General features: G+C 46.2%; 1 protein-coding gene across 2 annotated transcripts in view; it reads left to right on the top strand.

Annotated features, from left to right (window-relative positions):
- The window catches only part of LOC309861326 (unconventional myosin-X-like), a 118,383-nt gene that overhangs the window by 75,415 nt on the left and 17,166 nt on the right, over positions 1-25,802 (top strand). For both annotated transcript variants that reach the window (XM_082724133.1, XM_082724132.1), the window contains exon 3: positions 12,446-12,604. In XM_082724133.1, coding sequence (XP_082580259.1) covers positions 12,446-12,604 — 159 coding nt within the window. The remainder of the gene's footprint in view (positions 1-12,445; positions 12,605-25,802) is intronic.

Raw genomic sequence — 25,802 nt, forward strand, 5'->3', positions numbered from 1 at the left:
TCCTTCTCATTCTGGAAGCTGCTCTGTCCTATACCGTGGAGGTGTGCCCTGTGACCTTCTTCCGTTCCTCTGCTGTTGGACGTGTGGGTGGCTTCCACTTTGGGACTAACAGAAATCACGCTGCTGTGAGCATTCACGCACGGCCGTTTGCGTGGACGCGATTTCATTTCACTTGTGTATATGCCTAGGAGTGGAATTGTCCGTCTGTTTTCCGAAGCAGGTGCATCGTTTCATGTCCCCTCTGGCAGTGGAGGGATTAACACCCATCCTCTTAATGGCAGCGTATCTAGCTGGCTATCAAGAGATGAAGATCGCATTAACAAATTATGGGAAAACATGCAGAGTGATGAAAGTAGTGTGGATTAAGGCATTCCTAATGCACATCTTGAGATGGAGTCGACGGCTTTGCTTTCAGTGCAGCTCTCCTGGGCTTTCGGATGTCCACCAGGAGGGAGGTCGTCCCTTGGTTACTTTTCATCATGGTGCTCTTGACCCATTTCTATCTGCTCCTGTCACATGCAGGCAGTTGGGAGGTTTCTGGTTTTGTCCTTCTCTGTCATCTTTGCCCTGGAAAGGAGGTGAAGGCAGAGCCCTGGTGGTGGCTGCCGCCTGAGGGCCTGCGGGTGTGAGTGTGAGCGAAGGTAGGCGTTGGTGGGAGGCTTTCGTGTTGGGTCCGCATCCTGGAGGAGGCACTGCTGTCTGGTTGAATGGTGACCACTTCGTGGTGACAGAGACACTGTGGGGGCCCCCTTGTCCTTTTTATACTGTGTTTTGACTCTGTAACATTCTAAAGTAGAAATTTGAAGAGATGCAAGCTTATTATAAGGTTATCGATCATCAGAAAGGAAGGCTCTCCAAACCCCGCTTTTGGGAAAGCTAAGGGGAGGAGGATGATATTGACAAAAACATGGCCTTGTTTATCCTCATGGCTTTGGCTCTCAAGTCTGAGATTTCAACCAGATTCCGTTAAGTTTCTAAGGTGCTCTGGCTTTTGGATATTCAGGCCAGATATCCCGTAGAAGATGTGCAGGGATTTTATTTCCTGTGAGTTTGTAGTTACTTGCAGAGAAACAATTCCTTGTTGGCACTTTCAGAGGAAAGACAAGTGTGTTCTTAGGTTGCTCATGGTCCCTGTATTAGCAAAAATATCTCAATACATGGTATTTTCTCATTAAATATACTTTTTAAAAACGAGATCTTTGCCATCTTTACTTAGTGATCTATTATTTTTTTCCAGTCTGTTCTCTTTCAGGCCTTCTGCCTCTTTTTCATCTTTCCAGTATTTCCAGTAGAGTTTTCTGCCATTTCTAGAGATTTCCTTGGCAGGGGGGTGGGGTTGGCATCCGGGGGCAGGGTGGGAGCTCATTATTCCATGTTCTGATTTGTTGTGCTTTGTCTCTGGCATTTCCTTTCACCTGAGTGGTATGTTATCTCCTAGTTCTTGTACCACAACTTTGAGTCAAGCAGATCTCTTGTGCCTTTGTGGTTATTTAGCCACACTGACTTTTGGTTTCAATCTGGGCTCATTCCGATTCTATTTGTTCACTGAATTAAATAAATGCTTTGAGGTTGTGTCTCTTCTTACTTGACACTTGGAAATGAGTGGCCTGCAAAAAATATGGTGCTTACAGCTAGGATCCATAAAACTATTTTGACTCCGGTTTTCAACTCTGAGATGTACACATACTTGGCTCAAATATGCCTTTTTCATTTCACTTAAGAGCAGCCAAGGAATTACTGTCATTCAGTTTAAGGCTGTCCCAAAGCAGCCAGTAAATGCAAAACATTGATTTACAGCTCAGCCTTGGGAGTTGGGTTGTCGATGACCGACGCAGGGTGCTGATGATGTGATCTCAGCAGCGTGGAAGCACAGCTGGGGCTCATCCCATTAGCAAATGATTTGTAAGCAGCTACTGGTGCCAGACATGAGGACTCGGAGGTTTCCGTGAGATGAGACCGAAGTCCTCGCAGATGAGTCCAGTGTGAGGATAGCGGCACGCCCCCGACAGCAGTGGTATGGTGATTCGGTCCTGCCCTCCTTCCCACCAACCCATATCCAGCCCCAGAGCCTCATCGTGGTGCCCCAGGAAATCAGCGGAATGTTCTGTCAGTCCTGGTTCCTCCGCAGGGATGAGACAGAGGAGATTACAGCCTGGTGTGGAGAGGGACAGGAGAGGTTCTGTCCAAGGTGCTGTGGGAAAGAAGGGCGCCCCGGCCAGGCTGGGCGTGGTGGGGGAGGCTTGGAAGAGGGGTGACGTGGAGGAGTGCGGGATGGACCCCGGGACTGTTCACTGAGTGTGGAACCCAGCGAGGTGGGAGAGGGGACGGGAAACTAGGTCTGCCCAATGTGGCTGGAGTCAGCATGGGGGGAGAAGTAGCCGGGGCCACGCAGGAAAGCCCTTGCAGGGAAACCACAGTAAGATTATTCTTCATCCTAGAAGTGACCAGGAACAAACAGAATTCCAGGCAGTGCATGGTCTGGTCAGATGATGTCACTGGTAACAGGAACACAGCCATCAGTGAAGTATTTGAGTTGCTTGCTCAGGACCAAGAGCTGTGCTAAATCTGTCCAGGGCATTCTCTTGCTGTGATCTCATCACCGTTCTGAGGCATGGGTGTTATCATCCTTATTTTATAGATGATGAGCTGAGGGCTACGATGTGGAGTAACCAGAGGTGGGTAGGGTTGTTTGCGGTGGGAAGCAGAGTGGGTTTAAGTCCATCAACGTCTATGCTGCTCAGACTTGAGCTGTGTCCCCTAAAAGATCCTAGTTGATCCCAGTTTGGGAAACACCAGCCCAAGCAACCAGAATTTCATCTCTCAAAATGTCTTTTAAGTCGAAGTTATTAGTGCCAAGAAAATTTGACTTTAAAACTGGTGGGAAAAAACCTTTTTTAATCATTAAAATTAAAACTCAACATTAAAAAATGTTCCTTGGACTCCAATTTGAGAATGATTAGATTCCTGCCATGGGACACTGGGGGCAGACGAACTAATTAGGAAGAAGTCATGGGGGGTCTCGGATGAAAAATGTAGGTTTGGAGGAGGAAGTGGAGAACAGATATGGATTCTAGGCGATGTTGCTCATCTAATCTAGGACTTATAGAAGATGTCGTGGCCAGCAGTGGGCAGGGATCTTAGACTCGAGTTTCAAGGTTGGGGAGCTGGTGATGGTGTCATTACTTAGAAAGGGGAAAAGGGATAGGCACAGGGTAAGATATGCAGGTCCGTTTTTGGTTTTGAGTGCGGAGGTGTGTGCATAAAGACGCTTTTGAAACACCAAGATAGTTTGGAATTACAGGAATAATGGTGATTCTATACCAGAGTTCAAGTTCATGCTGTCAGGGTCTAGGCTTCTGACTCAGAAGGAAAGGATCAGAAAGGAACACTTAGAATTAGAACAAGGGCCGGGACATTAGGACCAGGAATAAGGAACCTCAGAAGTGAAAGCTGGTGAACCAGTTGTCTCACACACATGGAGTGGGGAATTGGGGCCCCTGGGCATGGGAATCCATACCTGGCTTTGTGGTCTCTCTCAGCTGAAACTTACCAGGCTTAATGCAAGTGGATCAGAGGAGAAACCCTTACTCCTTCTAATAGCTGGTGACTCTTGGGGGGAAGGGGTGCACTATGTCATGTTGCGGCCAGCCCCTGGCCTGTCGTTTGGCTGCAGCCTCAGGAGACTGCAGAAAGTCGATGGGCCACAGAAATGTCGAGTCCACTGCACAGTTCCACTGAAATCTCATCAAAAGCCACATCATACACACCTCGTCTCCCAGGGTGTGAGGGAAATGACAACAGTGCCTCACTTTCAGCTCCCACCTGTCAGATTTAACCTCTCTGTTACATGGCACAGGGGGTTAAAATCATCTTCATATCAGTGTTCTGCTACTTAAGCCTACCTGCTGAGTTTGCTAGATAACAGACACCCGGATACAGATAAAAGATTGATATTTTCTATTTCAAAGACAAACTGGTTTGTGGGATTAAGCCATTTAAATTGTCTTCGGGTTTTCAGGGCCTCTGGGTACAAAACCAAAATAAGGCAAAGGGCTGGAGAGAGAGAGGGACAGGGAGGGCATTAGTGATGGCTGACGGTGTGCACCAGACACACTGATGATCGTCCCTCATTTGATTCCCAGGCAGGGGATGAAACAGTATTGCTCATTGTTTTGAGGATGAAGTCACAGCGGATCAGAGAGGTTAGGAAACCTGCGCCATGGCACACAGCACAGCTAGCACTGAATTCCTCGGGATTGTGGAAAAGCACACGTGTTAGAGTCAGACCTAAAGGGACCCCAGTTCGGAGATAGCCTTTTGAATTCATTTATTTACCCTCTCCAGTTCCCTCATTTGCCATTGGTGTCAGACTGTGAGCTGGATTCCGGGCGTACAACAGTGATTTAAATGGCTCGTCCTTCCAAGAGCTTAGCGATCCCCGAGAGATCAGAAACATGAATGGGTAATCTCCACCTGGGTGGCTAGAACAGAGACAATTCCCTGGGTATGGTGGGCACTAGCCACGTGGAAGGGAAGAGCAGATACAAAGACAAGGTCATGCAGGGCACCTGCTAAGTGGGGAGTGTGTGGGGCAAGGGCAAGGTGTGTGTATATGAGGGGCCCTGTGCCCTGCAGTGACACTTGGTCTCTGACCTGAAGGAACTGGGGCCCGCAGAAGCAGCTACGGTGGGGGCAGACATTTCTCTTCCTACTCATAAACAGTTCATGTCAAGCATGACACTGCAATTGTTTTTCTAGAGAAACAGAAGAAATCTCAGTACGAAACCTGATTCAATGAGTCCAGCCTCCTAGAAACCCCATGGGAAAACTAAGCCTGAGTCCCTTCTAGGAATCATCGCTACCAACACTGTTGTCCTTCACATGGAGGGTTTCCTTCTGCCTTCCAGTGCACCAGCAGCACCCCACCGAGCGGATGGGCCTTGACGCACACAGCCCAGTGAGGATGGGAGGTCCCCGCAGGTCTGCCCCTGAGCAGTAGACCTTAACCACGGAGCACAAATCCGTCTGATGATACTGTGGAGTTTACAGGCCGACTGATAGGATTAAGAGTCTGAGAATCTAAAACACCAGGAAGCTAATCTGTGGACAGTACATCTGCCCGTGGAGACCATTCAGTGAGCAATGCCGAGGGAGGCCTGGGTGATACACCAGCCCTGACCTCTGCTGGCGGACATCAGAGAAAAAAGTCACCTCCCAGAGCCGGTGGGTGCAGTCAGAAGGAAAGCCTAACACACTCACACACAGGAGAGAACATGCTGGGTTTTGCTAGTTAAGGAAATGGAGAGGACAAGAAGATCTTAAATTGGAATTTATAAGCAACATTCAGGAATTGTGATTTTTATAGAAGAATGACGTACATCTTTTAAATGTTAGACTACGTGACTTTTTTATTCATAAAAGAAGTTTTCGGGAAAATCTGACAAAAGTCACACTCTTGGCTCCAGCTGTGGTAGGGGGCATCTTGCAAAGCTCTCTTGTGTACATCACGGGACGTTCACGCCCCGTAAGCCAGTCTTTCCACCTTGAAGAATTGAGTGTCAAGAAAAAGATCACTTGAGGCAAATATTTTTTTTCAAATATACTAAATGACAATTAATTTATAATATGCATGTAGTATAATCCTATGTTTTATTTTTAAAATGTGTGCACACAGGAACACACACCAGTATCCGCGTGCACAGATACACACCAGCAACTGTACTCCTGGGCATTCATTCTATCTAAATCAAAACTTAGGTTTGCACAAAAACGTACACACACGTGTTCTTAGCCATGCTATGTATTTAAGGCAAAAGCTGGAAAAAGTGACTCCTAGAAGGTTACATGGGGTATGATCCCGTTTATATCATATTCTTGAAATGACAAAACTAGAGAGAATGGAGGACAGATTGGTGGTTGCCAGAAGTTAGGAAGAGAGTAGGTCGGAGACAGTATTGGTTCTGGCTTTAAACAGGCCACATGCTGAGTCCTAGGGCTGACGGAAAGGTTCTGTATCTCAACTCTGTGTCCAGAGCCTCGTTGTGCTATTGTGCTTGGTTTTGTGGGATGTTGTCACTGAGAAAAAGCAGATAAAGGGTATCTGGAATCATTCTGTATGACCACTCACAAACACATGTGGCGCTATAATGACCTCAAAACCAAAAGTCTAATTACAAAAATGTTTAAAAATGCATGCAGAAAATCTGAAAGCAAATATATCAGAACTCCAGTAATGGATCACAAGCTTGTAGGTGTTTTGGACCTTCCTTATACTTTTTTATCTTTCCCATTTTCTCAAAGTTCAAAACATTTCTAACCTTAAAAAAAAAAAAGTTCTATCAAAATCACTATCAGTGAACATATCTGGATACACTAAACTGATTCGATTCACTTTAAAAATGACTATTAGTGCTACTTTAACAACATTCCGGAAGCTGATATTTGGTTTCCGTGATTGCTCATCGCAGCCACAGGGGAGGAAGCAGAAGCCTTCGCCTCTGTCGTGGATCGTAGTAGCCATCATGAATTCATGAGCCAATAAATGAATGAAGATGGAAATTAAATTGAGAGAGGCATCCCCAGAAATGAAGTTGAATCCAGAGAAAACCCAAAGAGGGCCAGCCAGATTTGTGCAAAGGGGTCAAAATAGAAAGTGTACATCAGTTTTTCATCAAATGACGTACAGGCTCAGATGGTCCTAAAAACCATAGAACTAACTCTGCACCCCTCCCTTTTGCTCACTCCCTACTTCATCCATCTGGTCTCTGGGCTCGTGTCTAAGAATTCTGGGCTTATCTGTCTATGCAAAGATGATTGGTGCATTTCCTTTTGGAATGTTCTATGTTCTTCCTTGCATGATTCCCCCTTTGTAGGAATAGATACCTTGTATTCAGCCTTCATTTGTGTCACTCTGACTTTTACCTACATCATTTTGTTTAGTTTTCATGATGAGTCTGAGTTATGGTTATTAACCTTCTTATTTTGCTAGTGGGAGAAAAAAAAATCACAGGCCAGAGCAGGTGTAAGTACCTTGCCCATTTCCCCTAAGCTCTTAGAGGCGTAGATCTAGGAGAAATGAATCCTGCCAGACCTGCCTCCAGTGCCCCAAGGCCGTGTTTTGATCATTACCCCCACTCTACCTCTCCTTATACATTGTACCCAATTTGAAATCCAGGACCGTTTATTCCATGCTGCTGGAGTCTGTATGGTGGGCCAAGACTGGCTCTGGGGAGCAAGGTAGGCATGCATCTTGCCCTCGTAGACTTTTCGAACCATGGTTCACAACCCACATTAGGTGTGAAGTTGGTTCAGAGGGTCACAGACAGCGTTTAAAAGAAACAGAGTAGAAAATACCGAGATGCACCAGACATCAGACAAGTATTTTTATGAAACTGTGTGTATGGTAGTTGACAGGATAAAACATTTCTCTCTCTCTCTCTTTTTTTTTTTTTTTTAAGATTTTATTTATTTATTTGACAGAGAGAGATCACAAATAGGCAGAGAGGCAGGCAGAGAGAGAGGAGGAAGCAGGCTCCCCGCTGAGCAGAGAGCCTGATGCAGGGCTCAATCCCAGAACCCTGAGATCATGACCTGAGCTGAAGGCAGAGGCTTAACTCATTGAGCCAGCCAGGCACCCCAGGACAAAACGTTTCTAACTGTAGGTTGTGGTCAAATGAGATGAAAGAGACTGATGTGGGGTCCCAGAGTGGAGGACCCAGAGATGGTTTTTAAGCAAGAAAGATGACGGATTAGATAAACAGTTACAGGCTGTCCTAGGATCTAAGAAGACGGTACACACAACAGAATAAGGAAGAAACTGGCATGGTATCCTTCTCCGCACTGACGTCTCCCGGAGAGGGTCACCTTGGGGCTGAGATCTCAAGGAGAAGCAATGCTTGTGGCCCAGACACGGGACAGCTGCCCTGGGCAGGGTAGGAACAAAGTAGAAAGAACTGGACCATAGTATCTGACCATAATATAGTACAAGTAGAATAATGCAGATAAAAGCCAACGCCAATGCCTAGACACCGTCCTCATCCTCACCACCATCACCCTCTCACCTCAGGTCAAATGAGGAAGAACAAAAACTAAATTGCAGAATACCATCATGCTGACCTTTGGTTAACCTCTCTTCGATGTTTTTCTTCGTTTCTAGATTTTTTTATATTTTGTGAAAGGTTTTGTTTATAGGCATTGGCTCATTTACATCTTTTTTTTTTTTTTTTTCTGGTGTCTACCTAGACCTCTGGTTTATTGGTCTTTCTAGACCATGGTGTCTCAACATAGCGCTCTGACATTTGGGCTGAATAATTCTGTGTTGTGTATCAGCATTTTTGGCCCTTCCAGACCTGATGCTAATAGCACCCTCCTCTTCCCCTGGTTCTGATGACCAGAAATGTCTACAGACATAGCCCCAGGTCCAGGGAGCAGAGCAGGGGCACTGGCCTGAGAATGTTCTAGCAGAAATTCTGGGATACAGTGAGAGGAGTTTGCCCAGATTGAGAACACCCTGCGTCCCATCTGACCATCAGGAGGACTTGACAGGGTCACTTTCTTTTTCCTTTCTCTCCAATTGGAACAGTTAAATGTTAGGACTGGGGCTTCTAATGACTTGTAATAAGAGAAGTCTTGTGTATATCTAAAACTGTTTGTTATAAGAACTCTAGCCTACACGTGGTGGGAGTTTCCTTGCAATATAGGTGCTGTCCTTTCCTAAGGTTAAACATAAAAGTGGATTGACAGTGGTTCAGCTATTTTTTATTTAATTAATTGACTCCACACCTTTTGAGCTTATGTAGAAGTGGACCGAGCATTAGACAAATCTTCCAAGTCATTTTTCCAATACTGTTGATTGGTTTCCTTTGTTCTGCTCCCATGCTTAATCCAGTCCGTCTTGTGACCAGTGGCTTGTATTTCTGTAACAGGAGCTATTTGTTCTGAGGCTGCGTTTTTTCTAAATTGGTTTCCTGTGTATTAATCTTCCATATTTTCCTCCACTTCTTAACCTTACCACCTTTCTCCTAGTATATGCTCCATTAAAGTAACTCCATTTTTTTTTTTTCTGAGTTGGGTTTTACGGAATATATTTTGATACTGTATTTTGGCGGCTGTTCCCCTAAAAATTCCTATAAAAAGAATTCCATTCTTTAAACCTAGAGTTTTCCTGCCATGTAGGATTAATTTTGTGTAACTAATATTCTGTTAATTGTTGCACATACCGATGACTTTTGATGCTTTGAGGGACTCTCCTTAAAGAATTCTTGAATAAGATTGTGGGTCTCTGTAATCCTTTGAAATCTTTCTAAATTAAATCAGGTGCTTATTCAACCGCTACACATTAACACACTGAATGCAGGGGGATGGTTCCATCTCTTGCTTCCGTAGGGTCTCTGCTTCGATACGACCCTATCATGAGGCTGTCCTCATATCTGGTCTACCAGATATGGTACTTAGTCCCTTTACTCTCATTCATGTCTTCATAAACATTCGTCCCCGTCCATGCTAGATATTTACGTGGGTATTTGATTGTATTTTCTTCCCCTTGTTGGAATGTAAGCTATATTTCCAATGCTTAGACCACGCCAGTAAATATTGGCGTGAATGAATGGATTTCCTTAGTTTATCAGATACGTACTTAGCACCTGCAGTACACCCTGCACCATTCTAGAATTTTTACACATATTAACCCATCTCTGAAGCGGCAGTTATCCTGGCCTTGCCTTCACAAACACATTTTCTCTACTATTCTACTTTTCTGGAGATGATTGTCTTTTGAGCAGCTCCTGTCCTCTGTCTTGGTTCTGTCTTTCCTGTTCATGGTCTCTTGCTTATGTAACTATTTCCTTCAACCATGATTCTGTCTCCTTGAGGCCATGGAAGGACTGGTTCCTGTTCTCTGGATTTGCCCACTCCCAAAATGGGCCCGTGGCCACGTTTGACGCACAGGGCGCTCCTGAAAACCTGAGGTCAAGTGTACGAAGGTGGGGAACTCTGCAGTGTGTAGCCGTCCCCTTTGGTGCTGTGTGCGCAGCTCTGGACTTCAGTCCGCACGTTGTCTTATATTCCCAGCGCATTGAAAAAGACCAGTGTTTACGTATGACATAAATATTTGTGTGTGTGTGTAATTTTTTAGTCTCTCAGTGTTGTAGGCTGTGCGTGATTATTTCCAAAAGTCAGAATCAATGTAAATACAGAGGACAATTTTAGTATTCTAAATTATTTCTGTCCTCAAATTCTGGAATTCTCCATGTACGGAGGGACATTTAGTCGGAAGAGTTGTTTCCACATTGGGAAGGACTTGATGATGATGAGTCTTGAAGGGGGCCTGAGCAGGAGACAGTCGGGGTACCTTATCGTCTTTCCTATAAGAACCTTTTCCTGGGAACCTGCGCAACCATTGCGCCCACTGGGTTGGCTGGAGTTTTGAGCAAGCAGCGTGAGAAGAGCCCCCCAGTGTATGCTAGGAGCAGGGAGGGGACGCAGGACTCTTCCCTGCACTCCTGGGCTGGCTGGGAGTTTGCGGCGCCAAATTTCTGCTTCTGCTACCCCCCTACCCCTACAGTCATTGCAGATAGAAGACCCAAGTACCAGCCCAGGGGTTAGTGTTTCCAGAAAACCTGCTTGTGGCGCCTGGGTGGCTCAGTCAGTTAGGCATCTGCCCTTGGCTCAGGACGTGGTGTCAGGGTCCTGGGACCGGGCCCTGCATCGGGCTCCCTGCTCAGTGGAACGTCTGCTTCTCCCTCCTTCTCTGCCTTTCTCCCCTGCTCATGCTCTCTCTTTCTCTCAAGTGAATATATAAAACATAAAAAAAGAAAAAAACTGCCTGAATTGGCATCATTGGCATGTAGCAAGCTGGGGAAGAGCAGAGCGTTTTAGCTGCTCACTTCTGGGGTTTTCCAGATTGCCCCAAGACAATTTCAACTCTTGGCCTAAATCTGTTTTTTTAATTTTCTTCCCCAGGGTTTGAGTTAGAATGGAAGGTCAGTGTCTTAAAAATACATCCACACTCTTGAATGTTCCAGCGCATTGTTTTCCTTCAATACTTGTTTCTTGGCTGTGGTACCCACCCACCCTGCACTCCCAGGCCTGTCCTACCCTTTGGGTCCTTACGTGGCGGGGTTGGCTGCCTCGCCAGGAGGCGGGGCCGCCGGGGCTGGCGCATCTCCTGGTGGATGTCTGCGCCCAGGGAGCAGCTGGGGAGCGTGGCCGGCCTTGAGAAGAGACGGTGGGCTCTCTGCCCTCGGGTAGAGCAGCTTCCTGAGACTGGGTTTGGCCAACTCTTGTGGTTCATGTGGCAGAAATGCCACTGCGGAAGTTTTATTTTTTCTCTAGAAAAATAAAACATGCCATTTTTCCTGACTTCTCAAAACCATTGGATTGGTACTTTGGCTTCCCGTAGTGTGTCATTCTCTTTTGCAATAACATACTGTTTGTTGCCATGTAGGCAAGTGGTCGATATTTAAAAACAGAATTCCCCAATCAGGAGGTTCTGCAGATACTGTTCCAGAAAGTCGTCGTGTGTATGTGTACATGGTAAGGACATGTGCGTGGGAAGACTGCATTTTCCATGTTCTTCAGGTCCTCTCTATATCTTTGTGTTCTTTAGAGATGAACATTGGAAAAGTGTAAAATGAATAATTATAGAGTAAACTCCGTCATCAAATGATTTTGTTATGTACATGAATTTGCAGCAAAGCTAGCCAAAATTTGCTTAACAGGTGCAGCTAACTTAGTATGGTGGATCCTCTACCAAATCAGTAGCGACAAAAAAGCACTGAGTAGATTTTAGAAATACCTGCAGATTCAGTGATCAGTCTTAGCCACATCTGAGTTCGTCATGTTCACGCTAACACACGTATGTGGCCCTCATCAGTGGTCTTTGGAATGTTAAGGAAGACAGGTGTCAAGCAAGCAAACTGATTTTATTTTAAATCCAAGAAGGGATTTAAGGATAATTTTTAACATATTCCTGTGACGATGTGTTCCAGCCTTTGAACAGAGGCATATGTGAACAACTAGGGCTCTATGGTGAATGGACGAGCTGTTATGACAAAGCTTTGAAATATATTGTATGATCCCATGTGAGACATGACACAACGAAGCCAAACTACTTAAAGTTTGGTTAGCCAGTTTCTAAACTGTTACCGATTTATAGCAATTGGAGAAATAGGTGGGGAAGTGAACCACAATTTTATGATTTCTGCGATTCTCAAGGGATGGCTAATGCTTGAACTCGTGTCTTTGAGGAGTATTTAATTGCAGTTGTCAAATAATCGCTTCCTTTGAAAGTAGGTAAGTGGCACAGAGAAAATGAAGACATTCTCTGTAGTAATACTCTCTACTGGCCAGTTCAGGATTTTGTGCTGAAATTGTGCTGAGATTGTACTTCTCTGGGGAGACTGTCCACTGCTGATCTCTAAACCACTAAATTCATTCTGCCCATCAGGTGTTCACGTACAAGCAGAGCACCATTACACACCAGAAGGTGACCGCTATGCACCCCATGAATGAGGAGGGCGTGGATGACATGGCCACTTTGACGGAGCTCCACGGGGGATCCATCATGCATAACTTATACCAGCGATATAAGAGAAATCAAATATATGTAAGTTCCACTTGAATTCTCTGTAAAAATCCCTCAAGTCCGAGTGAATGTTAATTTTTATTTTCAAAGGGTATTTCCTGCCTTTTGAGAACCTGTCCAGTTCACCTAAGTAAACCTGTGTTTTCGGGAGTTTTGCCAAATTAGAAATGTGGCCCAATAAATCATGTTCGCATGTTTATTGCCTTGATTTTTATTAGAGGAGAATACTTTCTTTGAAGGGCGATTTGACCTCTTCTGGTGAATGCATTCTGTTTTGTTAAGTGTTCTGTTCTACAAAGAAGTCACCAGAAAGGTTGTCCTCCTCAGTTAAGGGTTGGGGAGCAGTGGGGTGGGATGGGGAATGTGGATTCGCAAGTACTAGTACCTTGAGGTCCAGCTTTTGTCTCCTTTTCTTGATTTTTTCTCCTTTTATGGATGTTCACATTTTTTTTCCTGGCTCTGGAGCCCCTCCAGGGGAATATTTGGATTCAGGGAACCCATCTTTCTTATTTGTAGGATTGCTATTTCAAAGGGAGACATGGCCATAAAAAGCAGGCATGCACATTTTTCTCTCAACTTTTGCGAAATATGACTATATCTGTATTACAAGAGTAATATTTAGATATCATTTCAAAAAAATCATTTCTATAATACGTAATTACTTTTTGATATTAAAGTACATATATTAGTTTATCTGTCAAGATTGGCCTGGAGATTTTATCTTTTTCATCCATCTGTTCCTAAGTCCTTATAGTAAAGGGCCCAAGTGCTTACATATGTTTTTTTCTTGTCAAGTTCAAATTTATAGTTTTTTTTTTTTGTTGTTTTTTACTACATTGGGAACTAATGAAATACTATATGTTGACAAACATAATTAAGAAAAATACCCAAAATTAAAATGAAAGTTAAAAAAACTATTTTAATATTTTAAAAGCCTCTTTTTCTTCTCAGTGATTTTTCTTCTTCAACAATTACACTTAATTTTGCCTATACCTTGCTGATTTTGATGAACGACATCAGCCTTTAAGCAAGCTATTAGGTGCTAACAGAAACTCAAGGCCTGCTTAGTATTCTTGTTTCTCTGATTTATTTACCCTTAGACTGGAGAGGAGAGCTGGGAAATGAGGAATGAGTTACTTGCGGGTTTAGTGCCTAATTTTCCTCTGCTTCTTATGTTGCAAAAGTGTCATTTTTGCCAGATTGACCTAATGTTTGCCACATGTTCTTAAGCAACCCTATGGAGAAATGCAGTGGGATTCTAGCTCTCTGACCGGCTTAGCCTGCTCACACTAAGTCTCTAGATTACAGTATTTTCCATAGGTTCTTCAGGAAAGGTAACATTCACACGTGTTTACGAAGACATGGCTTTCTCTTCTGTGTTGTGCATGTGCTGGGAGAACTCTGCTCAGTTCCAAGGTCAGAAATCTCCAGGGTGACCGTGGCTTCCTGCCTTCCCAGGGAGGAGCCGCTACCTGCGCCCAGGTTGCCATACCTGGGTACTGAGTGTGATTTGACGCTGCCGCCGAACTGTGTTTACCTAGCAATTTCCTTCCTTGGTTCGTCAAGGACGGACTTTGTCTTTGCTTTTTCAGTTTTTTTTTTATTATTTTTTTTTAAGATTTTATTTACTAGATAGAGGGAGGGAATCAAGCCCCGGGGAGAAGCAGAGGGAGAGAGAAAGGGAGAAACAGACTCTCCACTGAGCAGAGAGCCCGACACAGGGCTCGATCCCAGGACCCTGAGATCGTGACCTGAGCTAAAGGAAGACGCCCAACTGACAGCCACCTAGGCGCCCCCGACCTTGTCTTCCTTGAGCCAAGGACATTCCCAGGCAGCTGGTAGTGTGTGAGAAATGTTTGTAAAACACACGCCATACGTATTAGAAATAACATCCTAGTAGATGATGAAATGTGAAGCTAGATTTACGATTTCTTCGTGGGTATGTGTGTCTCATAGGTGCGTATTTCAGAACTCACCCTCTTCTTATTCTACATTTAATAATCAGGGGAAATTCAGTCCTTTAGAAGGGGGAAAAAACTATCCAGATGGTTTAAAAAGCAGAACCTTTAAAAAGATTTTCTCTCCCTCTTTTCGTGATGATGTTAAACCTGATAGCTAATTTGCCAAATAAAGCCTGTGAATAGGGCCTTAGTTGTTGTTTTATTTTTCCTAGAATGAAGATCTAAAAGAACACAAGACTTTTGTACCTCCAATTTGCAGGGCAGTTCAGTTAATAATGCCCTTCTATGCCTGCCTTTTGAGACTTGGATAACTGTATTATCATAAAGCAGGCCCTCAATTTTCTTATCCTTGCTGAAGCTCTTGGCGGTGGTTCTAGGATTCCTCAGGCTGTGACCCTTCGAGACAAAACCAGCACCTGTCAGAAACACCACGGTGTTCTGCCTTGTATCCTCGCTTTGAGCGATGCACATCTAGAGCTTTAAAAAAGAAGGAGGGGCACCCGGGTGGCTCAGTGGGTTAAAGGCTCTGCCTTCAGCTCAGGCCATGATCCCAGGGTCCTGGGATCGAGCCCCATATCAATCTCTCTGCTTGGTGGGAAGCCTGCTTCCTCTTCTCTCTGTGCCTGCCTCTCTGCCTACTTGTGATCTCTCTCTCTGTCGAATAAATAAATTAAAAAAAAAAGAACTGACTTGAACTAGAGACGCTGTATTCGGTTTCTCTGGCTGGCATAAACAATTGCTGTAACTGTAGCAACTGAAAATATCAGGTCATGTCCTGTAGTTCTGTAGGTCACAGTCTGACCAGGGTCTTGCCAGCCTTGAATCCGGGGTGCGGAAGGGCAGTGCTCCCTTCTGGAGGCTCTAGGGGATGATCTGTTTCCTGTTCCCACTAGTCAGAGGTGCAGGACTGAGGTCCCCGTTTTCTTGCTGGCTGTCAGCTGAGAGCTGTTCTAGCTTCCACGGGTTCCCTTCCTTCCACCTTCAAAACCAGCAGTGGTAGACTGAGTCTCTCTCATGTTTCAAATCTCTCCTTCCCTCCTTCTCATTTCTGTCTGGAGCCAAGACTTCTCTTAGCTTTTAGGGGTCCCTGCGATCAGATAGGGCCCACCTTGATAATCTCCCTGTCTCAGCATTTCCAGCCTTAATCACATCCTCAAAGTGCATTTGGCCCGGACATCCAGAGCCACATTCTTCTGCCATAGGTGGCCTCCTTTGAGGCGTGTTACAGAGGAGGAGTCCCTGTGGGTCTTCTCCCACACTCTGGATCTTGCATAGTGTCCTTTGTTGGCTTTCGGGTCCGAGTTAGCAGGTTACACAGCTTGCTGATGGGAAGACCCATCTCCAGGTAGAAAGAGTCGCTGCCTTGTGCTAAAAAGGACCATTAGCTTTTTTTCCTTTTTGGGGACCACCCTTACTGCCTGAGAACTTTACCAGACCCCAGTAAGATATTTCTCCCAGCCATTACCATGCCCCATTAGAATGGGGTAGACAGCTATAAAGAGAGAAAATGCTCAGCGTAGGCAAATCCGAGTTGAACATGCTTTTCTCCACTCGCCTCCGCTTGGGCTCTGGGTTAATAATTTAGTCTGTGTGTCAGTTTTTTATTTTTCTGAAAGGTCAGATATCATAACCCCTGTATCTGACAGGACTGTTTTAAAGTCAAGCAGCAAGTGAAAGCTTCTAGAACCTCTGTACCCTTCCCGTATCTTTTTTTTTTTTTTAATATTTTATTTATTTATTTGACAGAGAGAGATCACAAGTAGGCAGAGAGGCAGGCAGAGAGAGAGAGAGAGAGAGAGAGAGAGGAAAGCAGGCTCCCTGCTGAGCAGAGAGCCAGATGCAGGGCTTGATCCAGGACCCTGGATCATGACCCGAGCCGAAGGCAGTGGCTTAACCCACTGAGCCACCCAGGCACCCCCCCCTTCCCGTATCTTAATGGTCTGTACTACCAGGTGTTTATTTATCAAGTTCCTGCCCAGAACTGGGTCCTTCAGGGCAGAAACTGAATGGACTTCTCCGTCAGCGTGGCGGTCCACATGATCCTAGCCTTGCCGCTGGTCCTTTTGGGATCGGACCGCTGGTTAGAGCAGCCCTACTCTTTACATAGTTGCCTTGCCTGAGCCCCTGTCTTCTGCCCTAACGCTGGATTCCTTTCCTGGAACTTTGGGTTCTGGGTTCCCGAGTTCCTGGGCGACTTCCCGGCACTACAGCTCCCAGCGTGGGACCCCATCCCACGCTCCACCCTGAGCCTCTTTTCTGTGGGCTTCCTGCCACAGGGGCTGTTCCCGATGGCCTCTCCTTGGGAGAGGGTCTGTTGAGAGTCCCCTGTTCTTCTCTCTCCTCCCACCACCCATGAGGACACGGGCGGACAAGTACGTGCACCTGTTAAGTTCCTAAAGACTCAGGGAGAGGAGGAGCAGAGCATGTGTTTGTGGGACAAAAGGAAAGAGATAGGGAGAGGTAACCTGTAGGTGGGCTAGAAAGCCCAAACTGGCGATGAAAAACCCAGTGGGGGGGTGCGGGAGGGGGCAGTAATGACACTTGAGAGATAAGGGTTGGTTAGAACAGAAGGCCAAGGACATGGAGAGACCAGAGTGAATTCAGTGTGACCGACTCACTGAGTTGGGGGCAGTCGCTCTGCTCACGGAATCTGCTGTGTGTGTTACGGAATACTGAGCCAGTTGGACAGGACAGGAAGGCTGGGGTCAGGACACCACTGCTCTAAGGGTGTCAACCAGGTGATCCTGTCCCCAGGGGACATATGGTGCTCTCGGGAGGCATTTCTGCTCACCCAGCTAAGGCAGAGGATGCTAATGGTATCTAGTGGGTAGAGCCCAAGGGTGGTGGAGACCTCCCACGGTGCCCAGAACAGCCCCCAACAAAGCATTATGTGGACGGAGATGTCAGTAGTACCAAGGTTGGGAAACCTCGATTCGCTTATAGTCAGTCAGCAGCGTTTGGGCTGGGGGTGTAGAAGGCACCCCGAAGGCCCAAGGTGCAGGGGTGGGGAGTGAGGAAGAGGGGGGAGTGTGGGGGGGGAGGAAGGGTTGGTTTTCACGACTCCCAGCCTTGTGGAGCTACTGGCCGTGAGAACGGGGCCCTGGCAGTTCTGGCAGCTCCAGGAGAGGAGAGCAGGGAAGACGAGTCGGTTTTGGACGCCTGCCCTACTGTAGTCTCTGGAGCCTGGATCCCTTCAAATTGTTATGTCCCCAGCATCTAAACACAGTGTTGACAAGAGCCGACGAGGTTTCCCTTGTCCGGAACGTAAGCTCCGTGTCCGCCAAGCGGGCTCCGCGGTGTGGCAGTTTGGATTTCCGCCCGGTGGAAGAGAAGCACCGGGTGTCCATGATAGGGCTTGTCGCGCTTCGGGTCGATTGCATGGGGGAGCCTCCTGTCCCAGCCGTGGAGGAGCCGTTCCAGACCACATCACGGAGAGAGCCGCGGGGAGCGCCAGAGCTCGTCTGCAATTAGGGCACCGGGGATGGCTCCAGGGGGCCCCGTGCTCCAGTCCACCCAGCCTGCCGGGTCGTCTGTCGGTCTTCCCGAACCAGCGGTGCAGAGACCAGAGTCAGAGGAGCCCGTCTGAAGAAGCTGGGGCCGTGACTAAAGATAAAACGCGTGTGTCAGCACAGAAGAGCCCTCACAGCTTGCGCATTTTTAGGTCTTTCCAAAATACCGTCCCTTTGGTGATGGGGAGGTCCACACCGACTCTGCAGATGTGTTTGATGATGATCCTGAATTAACTCGGGAGCCTGCTGCTTTCTGCGAAGCGTGTTCTGTTCACCACGGCCGGCCAGAGACGGGTTGGCAGAGCCGGCAGGTGAAGGGGAGACCCTGGGCCGCCGACGGTCGTTGGACCGGACGTGGGACGGACTTGACCGTCTTGGACGTGCCCGTCTAAATCTGCATCTCATTTCCTGGAGCTGAGTTTCCCCCAAGCAGACTTGTTTTGGATTCATTTCCGTCCCATCCCAAAGCCAGTGTCGAGTAACAGCGGCCTCTTACGGGGACCGGGATGGCCTGAAAACGGGATGGCCGGCGGCCTGGGCATGGGCCTCGGACCAGGAACAGCTGAAAGCAGTGCGGTTTTTCAGGGGCCTTTTTTCACATGAGATCGAGACCGGTGTTGCCAAGAGATGATTGCAACCATCTGTCTGACTCTGTGTATTTTTAAACTTCACCAAACATTCATGCTCTTGAGTGGCTACTCCCACATCGGCACACGATGGCGTCAATTAGAAATGTTGCTTTTACAATTTCTTTTTTCTTCCTTTCCTGCCTCTCTTTTGGGTCTCCTTCTGGGTCAGATTCCTTTCAACAAGGGGAAAGTTTTAATCAGGAATTTATTCAAATTAAATGGAAATGTCACTTCTAAATTTCAGAGCTTGACTTCAGTAAGAACTTGACTTATCTGTTGTCATCTAGTTTTCAGCCAACGTGAATGCTTAATGGTTTTTTTATTAATTGTTTAAAAATGTTTTTAAATTGTTTAGTTGGATAATGATGGCAAGCAGGTTTTTGTGTGTGTGTAGTAGTTGTAGGTTTTTATGTAGTTTTTTAATGTAGTACATAGTGGACATAGAGCACTAGAACCCAGTTAAAACATGAATTTATTTGGTGGATTTGTCTTCAAATCACATGCCCCCCCACTAGCTGTCTACATGGATGCAGCCCTGCTTGTGTGCCGGGCTGGGTGCTAAGCTCCAAGGATGCAAAATTACTCTCGTTCACTGTAATTGTTCCTTGAAAGATTAGATGAATGAAAGGCACTGCTCCTCCAAGACCTCCCAGTTTGCTGGGGAAGGACACAAGCAAGCCATTGACAATTGCTCAGGGTGACCGTGAGTGTGATGAAAGTAGTCGGGCCATAATGAATGAGCATCCGAAGGAGGAAAGAAGGAAGAGGTCAGAGAATGGTCGCCAGCAGAGGCATTGGTCGTCCTGAGTTTTGATAGGGGAATTTTGACCAGGAGGGAGGCTGGCTCATTTCTAGCAGAAGATCAGAATGTGCGAAGACATGAACTAGTCTGGGGGGGGGGGCATTTGTCCAACTGCGGGACATTCAAGATGCTGAAATGGGAGATGCCGCTGTCTTGTAAGATGGTCAGGAGCAGGTGAGGAAGGGCTCCGTGTGTAAGTGGATGAGTTTGAATATACTTGTGACGGCTGTACCGGACAGCTTTAAACGCGAGTTCTGGGGGGTCTCCCTCTGGCTGCAGGGTGATGGCTGAGTGCGGGGGCATCCCTGTCTAGGACCAGCAAGCTAGATGGGAAATGACGGGGTTCCAGACCAGTCCAGGGAGAGTTTGAGTCTGAAGGATACTGAGAGGAAGAAGGAAAGTGTTTGATAGGCAAATAGGCAATGTCTACAGGGTGACTCCCAGATTTCTGGATTAGCTATTTGGGCTGACCATGGTGCTTTAGTCAAGATGCCACGAAGTGAGGGGGGCCTGGGTGTGTCCCGTCAGTGAAGCGTCTGTTCTTGATTTCGGCTCAGGTTGTGACGTTGAGCCCGTGTCGGGCTTCACGCTCCGCACGGAGCCGGCTTGAGGTTCTCTCTTTCCCTGTGCCCCTCCCCCAACTCGCATGTATGCTCGCTCTCTCTCGCTTTCTCAGTAAATAAATAACATCTTCAAAAAAAAAGATTTCACTAAGTGAGAAGAAATCGGTGTTTTGGGGAGCTCAGCCTTGCCCACGTGAGTCAGAGCTAAGGGCCATCGGAATGAAGATGTCCGTGACCCGCTGGGCGTGTGGATGAAGCCCCATCCAGGATAAAGATGCCGCTGTACAGAGCTGAGAAGATCCAGAGGGAAGGAAGGGAGAGAACGGTGGACGAGAAATAAATATGGCTGACGACTCCCGCTTCTTAAGTTTTCGCTGTAGGAAAGTGTGGCGCGGCCCCGACTTGAGCGGATTTTCCTAGTGCGTGTCAGTTGCACCTGTTTCCACATCCAACCACGTTCATTATCCCATGATGAAAAGCGGTTGTGGTTTTTATTTTCATTAACAAGAACAATAAATACCCCTGATTTATGTCGTTCTCTCACGCAGCCATCATGTGGGGTGACAGAGGATGTGTGTTCATGACGGAACAGAATCCCTGAAGCAGTGTTTCAGGGAAGGTAGCTCCAGGCTGGGGACCTCTTGGGTTCTGGTGACCAAACCTTGTTGCGTAGACCATTCGCTCCCGGGGTTGAATAGTGCCTTCCTAACCATGGCACGGAGCCCTCTGTATCTCAAAGCAGAGAGCATCTGAGGCCCCCGGGTCACTTTTGGTTTTCTGAGTTCGACCTGTTCCTTTGGGTGGGGGAATTGACCCAGTGGGCATTACAGCCTGACGCCTTCTGAAAACCTTGAATTGGTAGACTTTGGATTGAAGAAATGCAGTGAGTTTCTTCCAGCATTTTTTTAAGCAACATGTGCGACAGCTGTTTCAGATTATTAAAGCGGGCAAGGAAATGTATTTTTTGGTGAGTTATGTGGAACTTTTCTGACTAGAAAAATTTGTTATGTGCTTCAAAATAGAACATCCTCTCTGTTTCTGAAAAGCCATTCAAATGACCAAGCTCTCTATTCTGGTGGAATTTGAATCCAGTATGAAGAGGCCAGTACCTGGTCCCACCTCATGTTTGAGAGCTTCATGTGTCCAGAGTCTGAAAGTGCGTGACGTCATCATGGGCGTTTCGGAAACCGTAGAAATACCTTCTTGTGGAGGGATAAATGGTTCAACACGTAATGAATATGTCTCACAGCTCTCGGGATTTCTTACCAAGTGATCTTTGCTTCCCTTGGTACTTAATTTACAACGAGGCTCTTCTTTGACCCCCTTCGCTTGCCAGTCACCGTTTTTACTTATATTACATTTGAACTGGGCTAATTCAGTGAATCTCTTATCCGTTTGTTTTAGCAAGACAGTGACCCATGCAGAGTGTTATGTTTTAAGGTAGTGGGGGAAGGAAAAGATGGCCTTGGCCATAATTATTTTTGCTAATAGACCTCTCGGATTTCACCTGATTTGTCCTTCTTTGAATAAGCTATTAGGGACGACTGCTGTTGTTGTTGCCATGTCGTTTTACACTTCTGTTTTAGGGGGGCTTGAAAGTGTCGCTTGGCACGACCACGGGCAACGGCAGTGAAAACTCAGTAACTGAAGCCCCTCCCCGACCCCAGCTTCTGTAGGTATTAGGAGGATAATTCGTTAGGACGCGGGCTATTCTCTCCCCTTTTGGGAGCCACTCAGACTGTCTTCTCAGATATCCCAGTTGAGTGACCCTGAAGACGGTGGGACTTGTTGGAGGGCTCCAAGCGGGAGGGTTGTCATCTTCAGAGTGTCACGGGTGAAGCATGGAGCTTGGGCTGAACGTGCAAGGCCACTTCGGAAATCAGTGAGGAAGGCAGCTTTTATGAAAATCTGAGCGAGGCCGAGGTAGGAGTTGGAGGGAAGGACATAGAGTCTAGAGTTCAGTGAAAGTGGAACGAACGGGCAAGACGTAGAGTCTTTGGCCCCTGGCGATGAGCCGGACAGAGTCCGAGATAATCCCTGTGCCGTGCATGGGTGAGCGGTGGAGAGGGCCACCACAGACCCCCAGTGTGGCATACTGGGAGCCCGGGTTGCTGTCCTGGATCTCACTCACCGGTGCTGTGACTGTAGGGGCAGCAGTTAACCATCCCCTTGTCTGTCAGAGGAGGTTGGACAGTGGCCTTTGGCCTCCCCACATCTCAAGGTTGGGTTGGAGCAGGTGAGGGCTGTGAAGGTGTGTCTGTGTGGGTCGGATTGTCCTCTGGGCCCCCCAGTTATGAAATGTCAGAGAAAGGTGGTTTGGTAATATGCAGGCTTGTCATTTAGAATCTGGTGACAAGCCTTTTGAGTAATGACTTAGGCCATTAGTGAGAAGGTGAAGTAGTAAAACTCGTGCATTCATGCTTTAAGAGCCTAATTAACCTCTGGTACAAAATGGAGGTCTTATATTAGACAGGCACTTTAAAAATTAATGGATTATTAAATTTTACTTAAATTCCAGTTATAGAGAGGCGTTTTTAATGCTACATGAGACAAGGTTTCCTGTAATCTTAAAAAATAAAAATAAGGATGCCTGGGTAGTACAGTTGGTTAAGCGTCTGACTCTTGGTTTTGGTTCAGGTCCTGATCTCAGGGTCGTGAGATCGAGCCTGGTGGTGGGCTCTGCACACAGTGTGGAGTCTGCTTGGGGTTTTGTCTCTGTCTGCCCCTCCCGCTCACGTGCTCCCCTTCTCTAAAATAAATAAAACTTAAAAAAATAATAATAAAATGGCTTTTTAAAAAATGGGTTTTCTGTGTATACCAGGCACATATTTTATATATATTTTTTAAAGATTTCATTTATTTATTTGAGAGACAGAGATCACAAGTAGGCAGAGAGGCAGACAGAGAGAGAGCAGGAAGCAGGCTCCCTGCAGAGCAGAGAGCCCGATGTGGGGCTCGATCCCAGGACCCTGGGAGGCAGAAGCTTTAACCCACTGAGCTACCCAGGCGCCCCCAAAGTGCTCTTATGTTAACCTTAAAGGTGAAAATTTTAAGCAGCTGAAATGCAGATCGTTTTTGAATGTGTGCCTTCACTTCATGCATTATGTGGCGTGTGCAGTGCAAGTAGAGTAAAAGCCTGGCTTGGTATCTTCCTTTTAACTATACAGCAAAGTGATCTCTTACCTGCAGACTCTTCCAGCACCTTCTGCCATTTCTCCAACACTGCAGTCTCAGAAGGAAAAGCCTTCAGCCTTTTATTCCACGGAGATTTGGAGCCCCTCAAACAGTGCTACCTGGGGTGCGTGGGAAGGCTGAGAAGCTGCAGTCTGGAGGAGCCGTCGCGAGCTCAGGTCTGGGCTTGGTGTTGGTGGAGACAAGAAGACTGTGTCTGCCTCATCCAGTGTGGGTGTCATTGTTACAGGCTGAGAGACCGAATAAGACCAAAAATCCTTTAAAGCGTAGATTAGGTACACTCACCTGGTTTTGAAAACACAAAGGCACATGCTGTATGTTTCCAGAAGTTTTCCATCAAAATGGGGAAAATCAGGCTTTCTTGCATAAAGTGGTGAAAGTCTATTTTTAGTAATATTTACACAGAACTTGTAATTTCTCAACAATGTATAATAAGGGACCACACGGTCTTCGTGGCAGTTGACGAGATTGAAAGATGGGGAACGTATTTTCAACATCTTGTTGGGAAAGTCAGACATGAAGATCAATATTGTTTTAGGAAAAGCGTCCAACCACCAGAGCCATGGCAATCCTTTGGCACGAATAGTGTCTTATAACTAAACCAACTTTGGATTTTTGTCTTTCACCACAAATTATGTGCCTTTCGAGGTTCTTGGTGAAAGCATTCTCTTGCATGGTGTGCGTGGTTTTCTTCTGTCTTGGAGTCAGGATGGTAACTCAACAATGGAGCAACCTGTAGGTGTGTTGGAATGATCTTGTGAGCCAGAGACACCGTGAGGTCTCAACCAACAGGCCAGCTCTGACTGCGTGGCAGCGACTGGGCTCAATGGGGAAAGGTCTCGTGATGCACTAGTGGGTCCACCAGGCACGACAGCCAGTTCTGCAGGGTACCACTGTGCTGAACGTCTGGCTTCCTCCTCTAGAATCACTGCGGGGTGGGGACTAGGGAGGGGGCACGTGCGGGCCATTGGCAACTGCCATAGCCTCCAACCACGTTGTTGTTCTGAACCACTTTACAGCTGTTGCACTGGGCAAAGTGTGATATTAATTACTTAAAAAGAAGACCAGGCCTAAGACCATTTTGGATGTTCCAGCTTCAACTTTGCTAACAAACATTTAATGCCCTTGAATTTCCTACCCCTACAAAAACCATGTCCTCCACACTTCCGGGATGAGTGATCTTTTAAGCCACGCTGTGTGACCAGTGGGGTTGCCCAACCAGGACGGGGTAGCATGAGGTTTTGACCAAAATGATCACTTTCTAAGTAAAGCTCTTGTGGAAAGGTTATGACACTCTTTATGAGTAAATCAATACTTTTTTTGAAAGAAAGACTTATCTCCCCAAATTTAAGAACTACCATACAAACATGTTATGACAAGGTGTGCAAAATTTTTAAGACACAGGCTGGGTATATCATTTTTTTTAAATTTGGGTTTTTTGTTGTTGTTGTTTTTAAATAAGCTCCATGCCCAGTGTGGGGCTTGAACTCACAGCCCAGAGATCAAGAGTTGCAAGCTCTACTGACTGAGCCAACCAGGTGTTCCAAGGTATATCATTTTTTAAAAACTGTGTTAATAATGGGTTAATATCCAATATTAATGATATTTAATTCTCAGCTAAATACCTTGTGACTTTTAAATTTTATTTGTAACTGAGAAAGAGGATTTCAGTGTGCCTACCTCGCTGTTTTAAGAGGGGAGGCATTAAGTGTCCTTATTTCTGCCAAAGTAGGAAAAAGGTAAGACAATATTTCAACAGAAGAAAATGATTTTTTTTGAGTTTTGATTATTTCCAGAATATAAATAATAGTCGGGGCAGCTGGCTGGCTCAGTCAGAAGAACATGCAACTCTTGATCTCAGGGTCATGAGTTCGAGCCCCACGTTGGGTATAGAAATTACTTAAAAATAAAAAAAAAACTTTTAAAAAATCCTTAAAAAAAAAAAATCATACAGCTACCAAAAGGTAGAAACAGGTCTGACATTTTAGACAAAGTAGTGGAAGGGGCTAGACACCCAGAGCCTCAAGCACCACGGGCCTGCCGGCTTCACCCCTGCAAACAGCTGACATGAAGGAAGGCACCAGCTCCTGTGGTCAAAGCATTGCTGGAATCTGAGTGTGTCCTCCAGGGGATCCGATGGTTCTCCGTTTCCTTTAGAAGTAGGACATACCTTCCCCAGGGGAAAAAGCAGTTTCCATCTTTCTTTATGGCCAGATCTTTCCCCCATGCCTTGGTTGGGGAAAATGGACTTTCTGGCAAGCTGAGGTTTCCAAAGACCTGAACATTTCCCCACTAAGGCACTCTATCTTCTTTTTTAAATGGAGGTGAACATGTCATAACAGATTAACCATGTTAAAATATGTAATTCAGTGTATTTAGGACATTCACAATGTTGTACAGATAGCCTCTTGTCTCATTCCCAAGTATTTTCATCACCCCAAATGGATGCCCGATATCCACTAAGCAGTCCTCATCCACCCCCCATTTCTGCCTCCTCCCCCTGCCTATAGTAACTACCCCAACCTGTCTTTATGGATTTACCTTTTCTGGATATGTATGGGAA

This window comes from Mustela nivalis, assembly GCF_964662115.1.
Source record: "Mustela nivalis genome assembly, chromosome: 3".
NCBI classification, from domain to species: domain Eukaryota; kingdom Metazoa; phylum Chordata; class Mammalia; order Carnivora; family Mustelidae; genus Mustela; species Mustela nivalis.